A 17,542-nucleotide genomic window follows, 5' to 3' on the forward strand; every position below is an offset into this window, starting at 1 on the left:
GAGCTATGTCTAACGACTAAGATCAAACTTAGGGATTTTAGTTTCATGATCTTCTTTAGTACCCTAACGTGCCAGCCAAGCAAGCAAGATTATTAGAATGTACAATGTCCTTTTCAAAAACCTTTAGAGTTCATAAATGTCAGCAAAAAAAAAAAATATGCTTTAAAATTCATATATAAACAGATGCAAGGAGATTTGAGATACTTAGAGAGGAAGAGTTCTTTGCAGATGGAAAATACTTCCTGTTTTGTTGAGGTTTGGTCTCATGTTATCTATTGTAAGGCTAAATGCGAGCCCCTGGAACCTGGTATAGAGGGAAACCCAGTAGGCCTTGCTCACAAGCTACTTCTGACTGGTAAATAAAGATGCCAACAGCCAACAGCTAGGCAGAAGAGATGGAGGTGGCATTTAGGTTTCCTGGGCTTGGGGTCAGAAAGAACCAGAAGAAGAAGAAAGAAGAAGAAGAAAGAAGAAAGAAGGAAGAAGAAGGAAGAAGAAGGAAGAAGAGGAAGAGGAAGAGGAAGAAGAAGAAGAAGAAGAAGAAGAAGAAGAACAACAACAACAACAACAACAACAACAACAACAACAACAACCAGAAGCAGAAGCAGAGGAACAAGAACAAGAAAAACAAGAACAAGAAGAAGAAGAGGGGGAGGAGGAGGCGAAGGAAGAAGGAAGAAGAAGGTGGTAGAGGTGCAGAAGGTGCAGAGGAAGGAGGAGAAGGAGAAGGAAAAAAGGAGAAAAGGAGAAGGAGAAGGAGGAGGAGGAGGAGAAAGAAAGGGGGAGGGGAAGGAGGTGCAGAAGAGGGAAGGAGAATCCACAATCCATCTGGATTATGGAAGAGAATGTGGCCAATTGGAGTTAAGAGCAGCCCAGATAAAACATAGTAAGAGTAAGTAATAACTCAGGGTTATTGATAGGGAAGCAGAGTCTCTGCCCAACTTTAGTGCTGTTTAAGGCTCATTACAAATATAAAGGTGTGTGTGTGTGTGTGTGTGTGTGTGTGTGTGTGTGTGTGTGTGTGTGTGTGTGTGTGTGTGTGTGTGTTATCTGGGGACTGAATGGTCAAAGGTAGGGCAGAAACCCCAGGAGGGTATTAAATCATTTCTACAACAGTCTTTAATCCCAGCACTTGGGAGGCAAAGGTAGGCAGATCTCCGAGCGTAAGGCTAGCCTATTCTATGTAGCAAGTTTTAGGCTAGCCAAGGGTACACAGTTAAATCTTGTCTCAAAAACAAAAGCAACAAAGGTTTCACAGTGGAAATAAATGGCTCATTAACACAATTGCATGTATGCTAAGAAATTCAGACACTTGCATAGTAATCCTAATGTTTCCCAATGCTACTACCCCACACTAGGCACCAGACAGACTCACAGCCACATCAGTCCTGTGTCACACTTACTTGTTATCTTAATCCTAAAACAATTCACTTTTCAGAAACACAGCAGACCTACACTTAATAGTTGTAAGTTACTTGATCATATAACCTTTTCCTTGACAATATAATTTTAATTAGTTCTCTTCAACTGGGGAGGAAAAATATTGGGAAGCCCACAGCCTCACTCAAATGCCTGAGTTACTCAGGAAATAGATATCATTTCTCTAATGGGGTAAAACATTCCTCTACCTGGGTGGCTCAGGCTGAGGACACTATAGAACCATCCCTGATGCTGCTGTGTCCACTCTCAGCAATGACAAGGAGGGCAGAGCCTTCTAGAGTAGCCTGTTCCTAGAACACCGACAATCTGCATCTGCCACGAGCTGAACTACTGGAGGGCAAGTGAGCAACACTGCCCATGTGTCCCATCGGTGTCATGAAGGCTGTGTGTCACTTAAAGAACCAGACCGCTGACATGAGAAAGAGCAAATGTGCTGAAATAAGAGGGAGAACCCTAGAAAGAAGGAAGCAGAAATATCACCCAGCCTCCTCCCTCTGCGGTCTCTGGCAGTGTGCATGAGCCAAGCCCCCCTTCTTAATCAGGGCATCTGCAGCCCAGGAGACCATGGCAGTAACCACAGCACCCGAGGCTGTTGTGACTGGTGGGAGAGGGTGCTACTGACACTGTGCAGGGAGAAGCCAAAACAACAAGATCCAACAGCAAACACCCATCCCATGGCTACAACCCCAAGACTAAATAACGATAAAACTGGTCAACTGCCTGTCTGCTCTAAGAAAGAAGACATGGGAGAAGTTGGGAAGGGGCCGAGATCAACCCTGAGACAATGGAGTTTACAGCATCTGCACTTCCCACAATACAGTGACTTGGAATGAAGGAGGAAAGCCAGCCCACTCCAAAGAGACAGTGAGTCAATGGAGGAGTGTTCACTGTGCTTCATAACTAGCAGTAGCACAATAATGTTTAACATGGCTTGAGGACAGAAGGGAAAGTGTGCTCATAGCAGATAAATGGGGAAAAACAGAAATTTAAATGATTTTATACACACACACACACACACACACACACACACACACAAGCATACGCACTTTTAAAACCTTATTCTTTTGCAGTAAGCACTTCTTGTATGCCAATGTTGCAATGGTCTTAATTACATTTTTACTGTAATTATACAAATAAAAAAACCAAATATAAGCTTAATTTTTTTCTAAGCAAGAGTTTTAGATAGCTGATACTAGAAACTGATTCACTTTGAATGTGTCATAATGAAATTATTCCATTTAGAATTAATAATCTAGGTTGCAGAGACACAGGGTACTCTATAACTAGAAATCATAATACAAATAATAACCTTTACTCTTGCTTTTTTAGCTATGCTAGAAAATTAATTTAAACCTACCCAATTTTCAACTTAAAATGAAAACAATGTTCCTTCTCTCTTGACAGATAGACTCTAGAGTGTTGTTTTGTAAAAAAGCGCCCATTAAACACATGTGTAAGTGAAAACAGTAATGACTAAAACACAAGAAGTCACTTGCTTGGGCACACCCATGTCTAACCTGTAGGAGGCCCCTGGGTACTGGGGCTCTGAGAAGTGATGAGTAGAAATGGCCCTAAAGGCAAATATATTTTTGATTTTTTTTAAATGCTCACATACTTCAGTACAAATAACTGTATTAAGCCAGATCTAAACAGTGAGCAGTGAACTGCACATGAATGATCTCACCAGTGGTGGGTCACAGCCCTTAGGAAACAGGCTCCATCTGTGCCTCCATCCTGGCCAACCTTCCCCTGAGGGGCTGCACTCACTGTTATGGAAGCCAGCAGAGCACAGCTCCTGTAACGCCCACTGCATCCCTCAAGTTTCCCCTTTATAATCTGATGGTGGACATCACTGCTGACACCACCCTTGGCCCTCTCTCCAGATATGGCCTTGAGAAGCGCCATCAAACCCCAGGATGGTGCTAAGAAATTCAGATACGTGAATAGCAATCCTAATGTTTCCCAATGCTACTACCCTACACTGGGCACCACTGACAGACTCAACATCAAACCCCACCATGCTGTCTACCTGGTGCTGGGTCCTGCCCAGCTTCTGCGCAAACCCTTAACCCTTGAATGAACGCTACACCCCAGCAATCCATTAGTGTCTTCTGACCCCACTGTGGGATCTCCCAACAACCACATTACTAAATCAAGATACATTGCGAGAAGCTACTGATGGAGTCTAACGCCAAGACTGGTGACAGCAGCTTCACCCTAAGACAGACTCCGACCTGCAGCTAGCAGCTGCCCTAGGGCACCTAGACAATGAAACCGAACTGAGGTGCTACGTCCCCAGTGTGGAGCTCAGTGGGAAGGGGTAAAGGGTCTGTGCTTCATACTTAGCGTACAAAGAAAAAGAATAGTTTGGAGGGGAAGAGGTGCTATGTACTGTGCTTTGTGAACATTAAACACTATCAATCTATTATAGATAACTAGAGTATGGTCCGAGGTAAGGAATGTTAAATTCAGTCATTTTGTTTTGGTTTCATTGATCTAAAAATCCATGCCTATTTAGCAGTGAAGTTCACACCCACTGCAAATGCGGGCCATGGCAACCATCCATGGTCTCAGAGTCCACAGTGTGACGCTGACAGTCACCAGGCTATGTGTGCTCATCTATGGGAGGAGCACACGGCAGCACTGCACACATGTTCACCCTTTAGTTCCATGTAAGCATTCTTAAGTTATGCCAAATAGCAGTGTAAGGGAGAAAACTTAGGGAGAGTAACAGAAGGGCCACGCTAGTGTGTCTCAACTTCAAACCCAACCTGATGGCCACATGGCTCTCATTTTAGTACTCAAGCATAAGCACACAGCATGTGATAGCCCAGTGGCCCTAGAGCAACATGAACAGATAATAAATACACCAACCCATTCGGCCTAACCCCAAAAACAGGCGTGGTCGCAGCTGAGAAAGCGAAACACCAAGAGCATCCTCAAGACTGACCTTTTGTTGACTGGCTTTTCATCCTTGTCATAGGGCCGCACAAACCACTTCCCGATCCTCACGAAGTTCTTATCCATTAGGCACCTATAATAAGCACATCAGGAATTACCTTCACAGACTCAGAAACAAAGCACTCTGTTAACAACGCGAATGAAAGGAAAGGCACTGAAAGAAACACAAGCAGTGCCAGACCCGCTGTCAGAATGCTTCCCTACACTGAAAGAACTCAGAACTCTGGGCACGAATTATCAATGCCCAAAGATGGGGGCACATAAGCAAGCAAAATAGTTGGAAGTGTTTCCAAAACTCTGGGATTTAGGTCACAGATCTGCATTACATTAGTTCCCATATCATCAAGGTCAGAGTGTAGGGAACTGGAGGACTCTTCTTCCTGCAAGCTGGGTTTGAAGTTTTCTTGTGATAAGTTATCAATTCTTTAGTGAGGACACCAAAAACAAAACAAAACTTTAGCACTGTTTATCATCTGCCTTAATGCTTTCTCTCTGAAGGCCCAAAAACACCATCTAGGAAAATGAAGACTTGGCATTAATCTTCCTAGTAAGGATGGTGTGTTGCTCTTGGCTCTGTCTCCATGGCATGGCATGGCGTGTGTGCGTGTGTGCGTGTGCGTGTGTGTGTGCGCGCGCGCGCGCTGCTGTCAAGTCCCAGGTGTTCTCTTAAACATAGAACACCAACAGTGAGGACAACTGAGCTGAGTGACAACACAATTATGACCAAGTTCATTCATGTACAGGCAGGTGACGACTCTACCTAGCCACCTCCTGCACAATGGGTGAGAGGCTGCTCAGAGCACTAACAAGTACCCTTGATCTTAAATAATACGCAATGAGAAAGAAAATGGACATTCTGAACGTGATGGGACACAATGGTCTCTCAATATCAGTAAGGAAATGATCCACGTTTTGAAGGAAAGCTGTCCAAATGTGGCATGTGATTCTTTTGGACAAGGCCCCGTGAGAGCAGACTGCAGTTCTTATCTCAATATTCAGGCAGATCCGCACTCGGTTTTGTCCCACTCATCAAAGACTATGGAAACAATTCCAGCCCTCACCCATTTCATTACAGGTTAAACAACTCAGTTAATGTCAGGCAACAGTTCCTCCTCATAGGATAATTCCCTTTGTGCAGAGTCAACTTGGGACAGGGTTACATCAAATATCACTGAATCTATTTGGAAAGTGAACCTCTCCCTTGCTCACAGTAAAGAAAATCATTTCCAAAGTAACTCAATCTGACTTCATGCTTCTAAGTGAGAGAGGCTCTGAATACATTATTTTTTTTAATTTTCTTTTTTTTTAAACATTTATTTATTTATTATGTATACATCATACAGCTTTCTGCCTGCATGTATGCACCTGTAGGCCAGAAGAGGGCACCAGACCTGATTATAGATGGATGTGAGCCACCATGTGGTTGCTGGGAATTGAACTCAGGACCTCTGGAAGAGCAGTCAGTGCTCTTAACCGCTGAGCCATCTCTCCAGCCCAAAATGTTTTCTCAATGAAAGTTAGGCCTTGCTATACAGTTTTTTTGTTTTTTTTGGGGGGGGTTCTTTTTTTCGGAGCTGGGGATCGAACCCAGGGCCTTGCGCTTCCTAGGCAAGCGCTCTACCACTGAGCTAAATCCCCAACCCCTAAATTTTGAATAGAAAATATGGAGCAGCCACCTAAGGAAAAGGTCACAAGAACTGAAACTGTAAGGCTTCGCCAGGTTCTTCCCCAGCCAGACTCCATCCGTCCCGAGCAGACACTGCCACACAGAATGCAGTGCAGTAAGAGCCAACAGCTGCTAGTGTCACAATGGCAGACACTAGCATCAGTGTGAGTAGAGATGACTGTCAGTGTCCACAGCTAAGGCACAGAGGGAGCGTCGCCTAGCGAGGTCAGAGTCACCAGAGGGAGGGAGCTGCCACAACATCTATCTGTGCAGGGGCCAGGACATAACTGACAGCTCCATAATAATCCCTTAATCCCTCTTTTCCCCTTTTATTCGTTCTTTTTTTCTTTAAACAGTTTCTCTGCGTAGCCCTGGCAAGCCTGGCACTTGCTCTGTAGACCAGGCTAGCCTTGATCTTGTAGAGATGTGCCTGCCGCTGCTTCCCAAGTGCTGGGATTAAAGCCGCGTGCCACCACTGCCGGCTGCTCCTCCTCCTCAGCCCAGGTCCACATCATAACTGGATTACTGTGCACACAGTTCTTCACTTGATAAAAACTGTCACTGGGTGTCTACCTTGAAATCCACAGTGCGCAGAATAAAAGCAACGATGACAGGCATGGGGTCACACCCACCAGCAAACTCCACCTCATAGGGAACTGCATTGGATAAAGCTGTGCTGGGCTTGGGGTGGAGGTTCATACACAACTCCTCTGAGGTGAGACTGAACCTAAGAAAGTAACCAGGATGCTGTCAACTTTAAGCCTTGGGAGGAAATGGAAGAGATGTGGCCACACTGTGGAAGACAGTTCTGTGACTAGACTAGCATCTGGGGAGTCCTGATTCTGCAACAGACTACAGTGCGGCAGAAGAAACAAAAGCTCTTCTAATACTGCAACAAAGTAATGCGGCTCACAGTGTGGCAGCCGAGCAACTCAGTAGTCCACACATCACACCTGCATCTGACACAGCCCATTCCCACGACACAGCTCCATAGCCAGTGAGCCCCACTCCCCTTACTGCTCTGCGCCTCCTCTCCCGTTTTAAACTGAGGACAGTTCTGTCTCTGATGCCATCTGAGGTTTCGTGTTTATATGAGGGTTTCAGTGCTCAGAGCTCTGTCAGGATGACAGTGACTATTCACCAGGGAGTTAAAGGCCTGTGCTGTGGCACATTCTGGGTCCTGCTCTGTACAGCTTAATGTTCACTCAGTATCTGATACGCGTGGTACACACGTAAGGATTATTTTCCTGTTCATATTGCAAGTGCTCTTATGGCCATGTTTGGTGTGTGTGTTCTTACCATGAGGCACTCAGTGACCGGGAAGGAAATCTACTGAATTTGCTTCTTCACAGCCTGTCAATTCCTAATGCAGCCTAAAATCACAATACCTCAGCACTGACGGGGCCATGCGGCTCTGAGACATGACCAGGAAAACAAAACACTATGACAAATTGCACTAATTATATTCAAAGAACATAATTAGGCAAATGCTGTTTTAAAGGTAGTTTGAAATTATAAAAATATCAGAAATAAAATATACCTTTCTGCCATTCTTTGCTCTTTTAAGGGGAAGGAGGATGAAAAGCTGTATTTAACTTTACAACTCAACCTTGCAGACACTTCTATCTGCTGAGAACTGTTTCAGAACACTTTCCCGTCAGTACCAGGTATGCATTATAGTCAACCTGGATGTCACCAGCGTTTCTGTTTCTAAGAAGATGCCATCTTTCTGTAAGGCAGCTGTGTGAGTCCGGAGGCTGACAGCGTTAAGCAACAGCAGAGAAGAGCCACGCCTCCAAGTTACCATCTCAAGAGAAATGCAGCGAGGCTGGAAATGAAGGCAAGCTGCACGTGTGCGCCCATCTGAGGTTCCTGTGATGTGCATTCTGTGGTGTACCACAGCGTCCTCAATAGTTACCACAATGGCCGGCTCCCATCTCCACTCCCCAAGCCTGGGCAGACCACCCTCTGCTCACTAGCTGCCCACAGACTACATCCCACCCCCCTGCATGCCAAGTATCATCAGTGCACCTTCCCCTACCAAATTCATCAAATTCAGGAAATCTGTTTCTGTCAAGCTTGTTACATCATGCACAGCTAAGAAGATGAGGGCCCTTCCCAGCCGACCCCACCCCCTCCCTCAGTGGCTGGGCTTCCCCGGTGCTCCAGTGGGCGCTAATTCTTGCAGCAAGATGTAGCCGGGCAAGGCCTGTCTACTCCACATCCTCACTAAATGACTATAACCTTACGTTCTTCTACAGGGCTGGCCTCCCCTGAAATGTCCACTGTGCCTCATGCAACTCCAAAGGCCTGCACCTTTCTTCATGGCCCATTCAGTGTCTAATGTCATTCTCTCATTATAAACGAAAAGCCAAAACCAGTTGTCAACACCCTCGCCCTGTCTCTGTGCAGCAGCAGCAGCAGTAGTAGTAGTAGTAGTAGTAATAATAATAATAATAATAATAATAATAATAATAATAATAACAACAACAACAAACAACAATAAACAATAAAAACAACAATGCACAGCCTGATTGATGCTTTTAGAAGACAGACCCTGTCCAGGCATTTACTGGTAGGTATGTGTCTAGGCTTTTAGACTCACGTCCTCCCATTATAGACTGTACTCCAAAATCTAGGCTTATTCTCTGACATGGCATTTCCATGAAGTGGGAACTGACTTGCTTCCTGCACTCTCACAGTGTGACCTCCGTCACGTACCATGTCTTCCACTGCAGCGTAGCTGTCACTGAGCACCATGACAGCGGAGCTCTGCTGCAGCCTCTACCCATCATAAGGCAGGAGAGCAAGCCACAGTGTGTAGGCATCTGGCATCTGGGGTGGCTGCAGGCCCAGTCCCCGTGCTATGCTCCCTTGCCAAGCACTGGGGCAGCACAGGGAAGCTCAGCAGCCCCAGTGCAGGCCCAGTGCAGCCCCAGTGCAGGCCCAGTGCAGGCCCCGTGCAGCCCCAGTGCAGCACCAGGCACGGCACACACTCTCCACACTGCCAGGGTTCCCTGGGTGCAGAATGGCAAGACCGAGCCCAGGGCCTCAGCCATCCCTGTCACCTTCCACTGTGTGCAACACAGGGGTGGCCTGACCTCTGGGGATAGCAATAAACCCCATGAAAACCAAGACGCTGATTTTATTCCAAAGCCTTCAGGCAGTTACAAATTAAAGTCAGAGTAACAAACCCAATGCCAATCTGGCAGTGTGCTGGATGTTCTGCGCTTTCTCCAACGCCAGGAAGGCAAGCTGCCTCAGGACATAAACCACTGTGGAGTGTCTGAACTGCACACATGCTTTGCTGTTTTGTCAAGAATTTTCACTCCATACTCATAGATGGATAATAGAATTTGATACATCATGGAAATCCATGTCAACTATAACAAGGCAAACAGCCAAGATGTCTGAAGTACTAACGTATACAGAGCAGGCTCCCGAAAGCAACCTCACACATTGTTTCCATGAGGAGGAGGATACAGCGTCAGTGTGACGCCCAGCGTAGTCACAGCAGGGTGAGCACGAATGGCGTCACTTCCCTGGAGACTTTGGACACTCGCCTTCTTCCATGGTGGGAGAGGAAAGGGATGTGCAAAAGGGGGTGGGGCTAAGCCCAATCACAAAGGATTCTAGATAAATAAAACCCAAATTAATGGTACTTTATCATCCTGGGCATTTATCCAAAAAGATAATTGGCCTTAAAATAAACTAGAAAGCATGCTTACTTTCTCCAAAGACATGAAAAATAATGGTACAGACAGATCTGAGACAGGAACTCTGGGACTCTCCACTTCTCGGTTTTACACAGTCACAAAGATAAACCTAAAGAGCAAAGAGCTCCAAATCCCCCTGCCCCTCTCTGTCCAGAAACCTGTCTGCTCCCAACCATAAAGAGCAGCTAGCTGGAAGATAGACTGTTAGCCCACTGGCCATCCAGCGTGTCATGTGACTTCATCTCCACACCTCTCCTTTATAGACTGCTTTGTCCACTGAAGTGGTGGCCAGTGTCTTAGCTGATGAGACATGAGCAGACATGGTATGCATTACCTCAGGGCACATGCACCACAGGCTTTCGGCTCCTGAGTTACCAGCAGTCTCTGCTCTCTGTCAGGAAGCCAACAAGAAGAGGCAAAGGCTGGCTGCTCAGTTCTTGGGCCTGGGCAGGTAGGCTGAGGCACTGCAACTACACAACCAGCCTCGACTATGGAGGGAGGGGGCTTTGGTCCTTGGGCCTAACCTGACTGCTGAGCAAAGCAGGACATCAAAGCAGGCCAGGGGCCCCAAAGGAGAAGAATGGGCCAAACCGCTGGAGAGGAGAGGGGTGTGAAACGTCCTAAGAATTACAAACATGGGGCAGGCACATGCGTCTGGTTATCAGCCGAGAAGCTACATGCAAGGCGCAGCACAGTGACCCCTTGAGGCCAGAGAGATGCTCACAGTAAGAGCACTTGCTGCACTTCCAGGTCTTGGGTTCAGTTCCCTGCACTCAGGGCAGCTCACCATGAGCCATCTGTAACCCAGTCCAAGGAGATCTGATGCCCTCCTCTGGCTTCTGAGGGCACCAGGCACGCACTTGGTATACACACGCATACCAGTAAAACACTCACACAAGTAAAATAATAATAAATAAATCTAAAAACAAAACAAAACTGAAATCTCCACCATCCTGTCTTTTAAAAAATGACCGAATGTGACCCCAGAAGATAGATTTTAAATACCACCGTGAAAGTCACAGGAGAGGACAGCCCTCCTCTGCTCAGGGCAAATCACATTCTAACTCTCTAGCTCTCTGAAGATGAAACAAACTCAGTCAGAACCTGCTCAAGTGACAGGAAGTTCACAACGAAGGAGGACACTATAGACCAGAATCCTTGGAGCGAGCTGGCAACTATCAATGTCGCCACCACTCTAAAAATAGCAATCCTTGCTGTCCTCCTCTAGGCTGTGAGGGCAGTCAGCCAAACACAGAGCTCTTATAATAAGAAAGGGGGTGTGCTGGGCCAAGGCCACGCCTCAGTTGGTTTCGTGATGGACCAGAGACCCAAAGCACTCCTCTCTGCAGGTAATAAGGAAAGGATTCCAAGAAATAAATCTGTGGGAAAAACAAAACTATAAGCAGAGCCACTCTCTGCCTGATGCCAGTATGCAAATGTTTGCACGAGTAGCTTGTTCATTTGTTTTTAAGTGGACGGATGCATCCAGCTGGAAATGCATGCCGAGGGCAGGCAGACACTGAACAGTGACAGAAGAAATGAGTATCTGAAGTCACAGTGTTCACAATTTAAAATCGCTACAGAACATCAATAGAGTGGTGCTTCAGTACCAATCAATATAGTCCAGAATGCAATGCTCTTCTGTGTGAAAATGGCAGGGAAGTTGTCCTTAATGAGTCACTGCAGTGACATCACTGTTAGCCTTTCACAGAGATCAATTTATACAGCTCCTTCTCAGACTCAAGTAAGAGCCTTTCACAGTAGTGAATGGAACTGCCTGTTCATTAAAGATCTTTGCACCTTAAAAAAGGCAGGAGAAATCACTTGTTCAAGCTTTGTTAACACATCAACTAAACAAACAGTAATTTAGAGAGTAAACTATCCTGCTGCTGAGCTGTCCTGTTTTTATGACAGGAATTCAGAACTCACGCTGGAAAGCCAGGCTGACCTTCCATGAACACAAGCAGAAAACCACAACAGACCCAGCAGGAGACAGACTGAGAGAGAGCTCCAGCCAGTGATCTGAGGGATGGAAAGGGACACAAGCAGGGAGTTTTCATTCACAGAATGCTGTCCCTTCAGACAGAAGACTCAGCTTCTCACAGGGAGGAAGGGAGACCCGGGCCAAAAGTGCTTGCTCAGGGCAAGGCTGCCGTGCTCACTGCCTCAGGCGTGCCTGCCTCCCACAAGAGGTCCAGATGGGATACTCTGCAGCTACTTTAACAGAACAAGATAATGAAATTTACATGAAAATAGTAATTATTGACAGAGTATGTGAAATACATTACACATGTTAACTGAAGCTACCTGCACCCCATCCCCCACTGGCAGGCTGAGTGCTGACAGATGCGCACCAAACCAGAGTTTACCTCACAATTCATTGTCTTAAAAATAATGGTTCAGTTTGACTCAGGCATTGGTCCCCATCATGAAATCTAAACGCACACCTTGAGTAAGGAACTCAGAAGCAGGTTCGGGCTGAGCCAGGCGTTGGTTCCTAGGGGGAATCCTAGCCTAATGCATGAGCCCTGAATAAAGAACTCAGAGGCACATCCTCTCACTGTTTCCGATTCTGATTTTCTAATCACAAAGGAAAATGCTAACACTCGGGCTAAGACAGCGATGGGTTATTCACCCAGGACCCTATTTGGAAGAGCACATTGATGAGCCTTATCAGACACGCACGCTTGCTTCCCCGATGTGCTCTGTGCTTCTGTTCTTGGTGACTTGGCAGGGGTACATAGACGTCCAATACTTCATTGATGATTACCTGATCTTTAAGTCGATACTTCTTTAGATGAGTAACATCTTTATGGAAAATGCAGAACAAATGTTTGAAGGAAGCAGGGCTGTTCGGTAAGAAGGTTTTTGGAAGTGACTCAGACGGTGTTACCTCGTGAGTTCTAGCTGTTGCCTGAGCCAGCAGCTAGAATTTAGCAGTACTGTAAAGTCCACCCATTTTTGATGACCTCAGAGCATCATCTGCAGAGTTCACAGAAGGGAACACTGATCCCCACTGAGGCTTTTAACTGGGCCATTCTTAGTCATTTGTGTCTGCCCCAAAACACCACTGAGAGCCTGGTGGTGTCAAGCTGCAGCAGGAGGTAAGGAGATACTCCTACACTGACTGACATTTTCAGTCAACTCAGCAAGAACATGGCAGCAACCTAATGGCAGCAATGAGATATAACTCAGGAATAAAGCACGGCCCCCACGGATGTGAACGGCTGTTTTAAGAACAGCTCTAAAATCCCTGAGGATCCCAGGTTAGCCTTGAGCTCCCGATTCTCTGACTTCTCCTTCTGGAACCACAGAGTTACAGGTGTACAGCCAAAGAATAAATGTGCTTCTGTATGTGTGCAGGTCTGCGGGGCAGGGGAGCGAGAAGGACAGTGCAGGAATGGGGCAGAGAAGAGGAAGAGGGACGACTACATGAGAGACTGCCAACTGGTTAGAGAAGAAATGGTGACAAATCAATAGTACAGAGATAGTGGTGGTAATGATTCCAGCAAGGGCCATCAGCAGGTGATACAAGACAGTGAGTGGGATTTAGAGGAAAGGGACATCCCACAATCCCACTGTGTCTGCCACAACTATGGCATTCCTGTCTAGTACAACAGGAGTGGGGTCAACCAGGATCTCAGCTGGCAAAATTCTAATTTAGAAGAAGAAAGCTGACAGAGAATATCACTCCAGCCACATGACTGCAGTCTCTGACACGTGTCAGATGCTGTGACTCTCAGAGGCGGTACAGCCTCAGTTCCATGCCATTCTTATTAAGAAGAATAAGCCTAATCAAATCATGAGAAACTGCCTCGAACTGAGGAGCCAAGCTAAGGACTCACTCAACAAAAATGGCAGCATTGGCAAGAATGTTAAGAGAAAGGCCTTTCCCAGACTTGAAGAGCTGTGGTACTAAATAGTGAATTATCACGGATTATCGTGGATTAGCTCTTTAATTTTTTGCAAGAAACATAACTGTCAAACCCCACAGCATCTCAATGACAGCGAGGGTCACAGGAGCTCATTCGTCACTTCTTGGTCCTGTGCTTACGTGAGAGGCCGACTGGACCTTAGGGATCCACCCTTGAATCTAGTTGAAACTCAAACTGAACAAGAGATGCACACAGCCTGGGAGGGATGCAGGAGATCTCTACACTGCCCTAACCTTCCCTAGCAATGTGAAACAAGCGGAGATACAGAAGCGCAGCTCTAACGGTGCCGATGACCCAAGTCTAAAGCCCGAGTGGACCTGGCGCCCTGAGCGCAGGGTCACACCATGGCCCCTTTCTTACCTTTCTAACAGATTGTGGATTGCTTTGAAGAGCAGCGTCCTACATTCATAGGAAAGGCCATTTTCCCAGAGTCCTTCTTCCACAACTGAAAAGAAACAAGAAAAAAGAAAAAAAAAAGAACCAGTAAAAAGGACATCCAAATAAAAAGAAACTGACACATTTTTCTAATGCAAAGCTAATGAGCTAATTCAAAGGACTTCATCTCAGTCTCACAGTGGACAGGAGGGAGCAGTTAAGGCTGTCCTCAAACAAGTCACTTCTGATGCTCCAGGGCGGCCTCCCCAAGTTACTTCTGATGCACCCAGGGCGGCCTCCCCAGTCTCAAAGAATAATTCTGAGCAACTTCTATTACAAAATAACAAACCTGTCACAGAGAAATACCTAGGTGACTCCCCAAAGTATCTGAGTTAAACACAGTTGCTTAACTTCAAGTCTACCTACATGGTTTTTTCTAAAGATGTAAGATATATTTGGGTGTGTGTGTGTGTGTGTGTGTGTGTGTGTGTGTGTGTGTGTGTGTGTGTGTGTATGTACATACGTATGATGAGTACATAGTCCCTCTCTTCAGACACACCAGAAGAGAGTATCAGATCCCATTGTGTGCCTCTGTGTGGTTGCTGGGAATGGAACTCAGGACCTCTGGAAGAGCAGTCAGTGCTCTTAACCACTGAGCCATCTCCCCAGCCCTAGATGGGGTTTTTAAAGAATTTAAATATTGCTAGAAATTAACTCTTGCTACAATATTAAATTGTTTCCTGGACTTATAATTGTATAAGCGCTGAACATTTTTGATTCCTTTGAAGTAAGCAATGCCATGGACCAACAAGTAAGCAACTGTAAAAGAAGCCAATGCCCGTGCTGTCCTCAAGTTCTTTTTCTTTTCATATTTATATAAGGGGGACTCCAAAGTAGATGATTTTAAATTAAATTATCTTGACTCACGATACGGGGATGGGGGAAAGGGACGGACACTGGGAGGGGAGGCAGGTGGGGTCTCTCAGACTCACGGCTGAGAGGAAGTGCCTCACTGGATTAACAAGGCTGAGAGGAAGTGCCTCACTGGATTAACAAGGCTGAGAGGAAGTGCCTCACTGGATTAACAAGGCTGAGAGGAAGTGCCTCACTGGATTAACAAGGCTGAGAGGAAGTGCCTCACTGGATTAACAAGGACCTGGGGAGGCCGCAGTGGTGTGGGGATGCACTATTGAGTGGATTTAGGTTCTGCTGAGTGAAAGGGAGACCTAGAGGCTGAGGACAAAGACAATGGCCACCAAGTCTGTGGGAACCGACAGGAATGGGGTATTCTCTTCATGAAACCCACAAGTCACTCATTCAGTGGTAAATTCATTTTAAATTTAGACTCCAAGCTTCCCAGATAAATATTAATTCTATATGAATAAAAAGAGTAGTAAGAAAACTTTTATAGACTGTATTTATCAATTTAAATGTTTTTGGTATCAGAAGAAAAGGCACAAGAAATCAAATAGCTCTGTATACACATGAGAGAAAAGTGTCAATGGAAACAGTGTTCCTAAGTGCGAACACTGCCCTCCAGCTACTGTAAGGGCTGCAGGCAGGCGAACTGAGAATGGCAAACAGAAGCGAGGCTGCCTCAGCGGCTGTGTGCAGACCCAGGCTGGGGCAGTGGTTACCTCGCAGTGGTGGAGTCCTGTGCTCAGGAGCTGTTTAAAGTGCTGTCACTTAGCTTCTGAAACACCATCCTCATTCAAATAAAGTTTAAAAGTACTAAACTTTCCAGAGGACACTGTTTTATTAAAAACAAAGTTAAATAGTAGTAATTACTGCATAGCATCCAAATACTCAAAATCTTCACAATGTAGAACTTTCCCCAACTTTTAAAACACGTCTTACAGAATTAGTATGCTTCTTTAAGAGACAGGCCATGTAGAAGGTTCCAAGTGCTCAGGTGTCAATGTGGAAAATTATCAAAGTAGCCTCGTGTTTCCCTGCTCCTAAGGGAGAGTGATGAGAAGGAGTGTCCCAGGAGGGTGGAAAAGGGCTGCAGCATTCCTTCCTGCATCCATCAGCAGTGTGCACAGTCTAAACTGCAATGGCGCCCTCTGAGCTGTGATACACATTCCCCTTAATGTATCCCATTGCAGCCAGGAAGGAAATGAACATTTCCTCAGAAACATTTCTGACTCCCCCTGTGCTTTTAACCTCAGGCAACAGAACTACTGAAACCCATCACCCAGAACAAGGGGCTAAGCAGAGCCTCTACAGAGGCTGGAGGGGGAGGGGCGCTAGTGGGAAACAATTTCTCATTCAGCCACTAAACTACTGAAAAGCAAATTTTGTTTGAACCCTACAAATACAAACAGACTTTTAAAAAGCAAGAAGCAGAGAAGTCCTTGTTAGATCTGCTGTGACGCAGGGCTAAGGGACAGTAATGCGAAGGGAGACGGAGGATCTATCTGTTCCTTACCTTTTGTTTTCAACTCTGCTGTCCAAGGTACAAACTTATAAACTAAACTCTCCAATTCTCACATATACTTCCTGAGAACTATAAAATAAACGGGCACTGCACCAAGACAACATGTATCAGCCTCACCTATGGACTGTGCCAAATAATACTTAAAGATCTCAATTTTTGATATATCCGATTTCTAAAAAATTGACTTAACAAAAAATTGAGTAACAATGTAGCATAATGTCACATTAATTCTGAAATATAGCATCATACCCGTAAAAAATCCAATTACACACAGTATCATTGACTGGTCACCATTTTGCTGTCATTGATTGCCTTGTAAAATCTATCTGAAGTCATTAATAACTAAATGGACTTATTTATATCAAATCAAACCTACTCAGTACGCCGCTCTCTTGAACTTGTCGTGGATGTAGAACACTTGGTATCACTCAACAAATCTAGATCAGAAATGCATTTAGCTTGTCCACTGTCAATTCGTCAGTCACATGGATCAGAGGATACATGGTAGGGTAGAAGACAGATGTAGAAGCGCGGTTTGTTCTGGTCTATCTGCAACGCTATACAGGAGAACAGCGCTGAGGATGCTCAGCAGACAGAAGCAGGGCTGTGACATGCGATCTCACCAGGCTAAAGTCTTCCTCAGGAACCTCTAACAGCATGGTCCTCTGACAGTTGCAGGATAACCAGAATTTTAATGAAGGCTTTTGCTCAGCACTGTGGCAGCTGAGACATGACCCACGTTAGCATTTCAATGGATCACAGGACTTGTGTAAAGCCAGTAAATTTTCAACTAAAGGAGGCCAGAGAATTAGATTTCTGGATACACTGAGCAAGACCTTCAGAAGACAGCTGTGCAGAAATCAGTCCCTCTTCCCTGTGATTGCTCACGCTGAAAGAGAAATTGTCAAGTGTCGCATTGCACTGACTTCCAAACCCGAGCGTGGCCCCAGGCCTGTTAGAATGAGCATTACCATTTTATCTTAAGCTTTTAATGTAAAAACGGACAAGG

At 45.6% G+C, this 17,542-nt stretch overlaps 1 protein-coding gene across 9 annotated transcripts in view; it reads right to left on the minus strand.

Moving 5' to 3' along the window:
* The window catches only part of Med13l (mediator complex subunit 13L), a 196,681-nt gene that overhangs the window by 77,819 nt on the left and 101,320 nt on the right, over positions 1-17,542 (minus strand). For 7 of the 9 annotated variants that reach the window (NM_001419791.1, XM_087578968.1, XM_087578967.1 and 4 more), the window contains 2 exons: positions 14,079-14,163; positions 4,391-4,474 (listed from right to left, as the gene is read on the minus strand). In NM_001419791.1, the coding sequence (NP_001406720.1) occupies positions 4,391-4,474; positions 14,079-14,163 (169 nt within the window). The remainder of the gene's footprint in view (positions 1-4,390; positions 4,475-14,078; positions 14,164-17,542) is intronic. The other 2 variants (XM_087578974.1, XM_087578972.1) reach the window with 1 other exon arrangement.

This window comes from Rattus norvegicus, chromosome 12 (assembly GCF_021556685.1).
Source record: "Rattus norvegicus strain SHRSP/BbbUtx chromosome 12, alternate assembly SHRSP_T2T, whole genome shotgun sequence".
Taxonomy (NCBI): domain Eukaryota; kingdom Metazoa; phylum Chordata; class Mammalia; order Rodentia; family Muridae; genus Rattus; species Rattus norvegicus.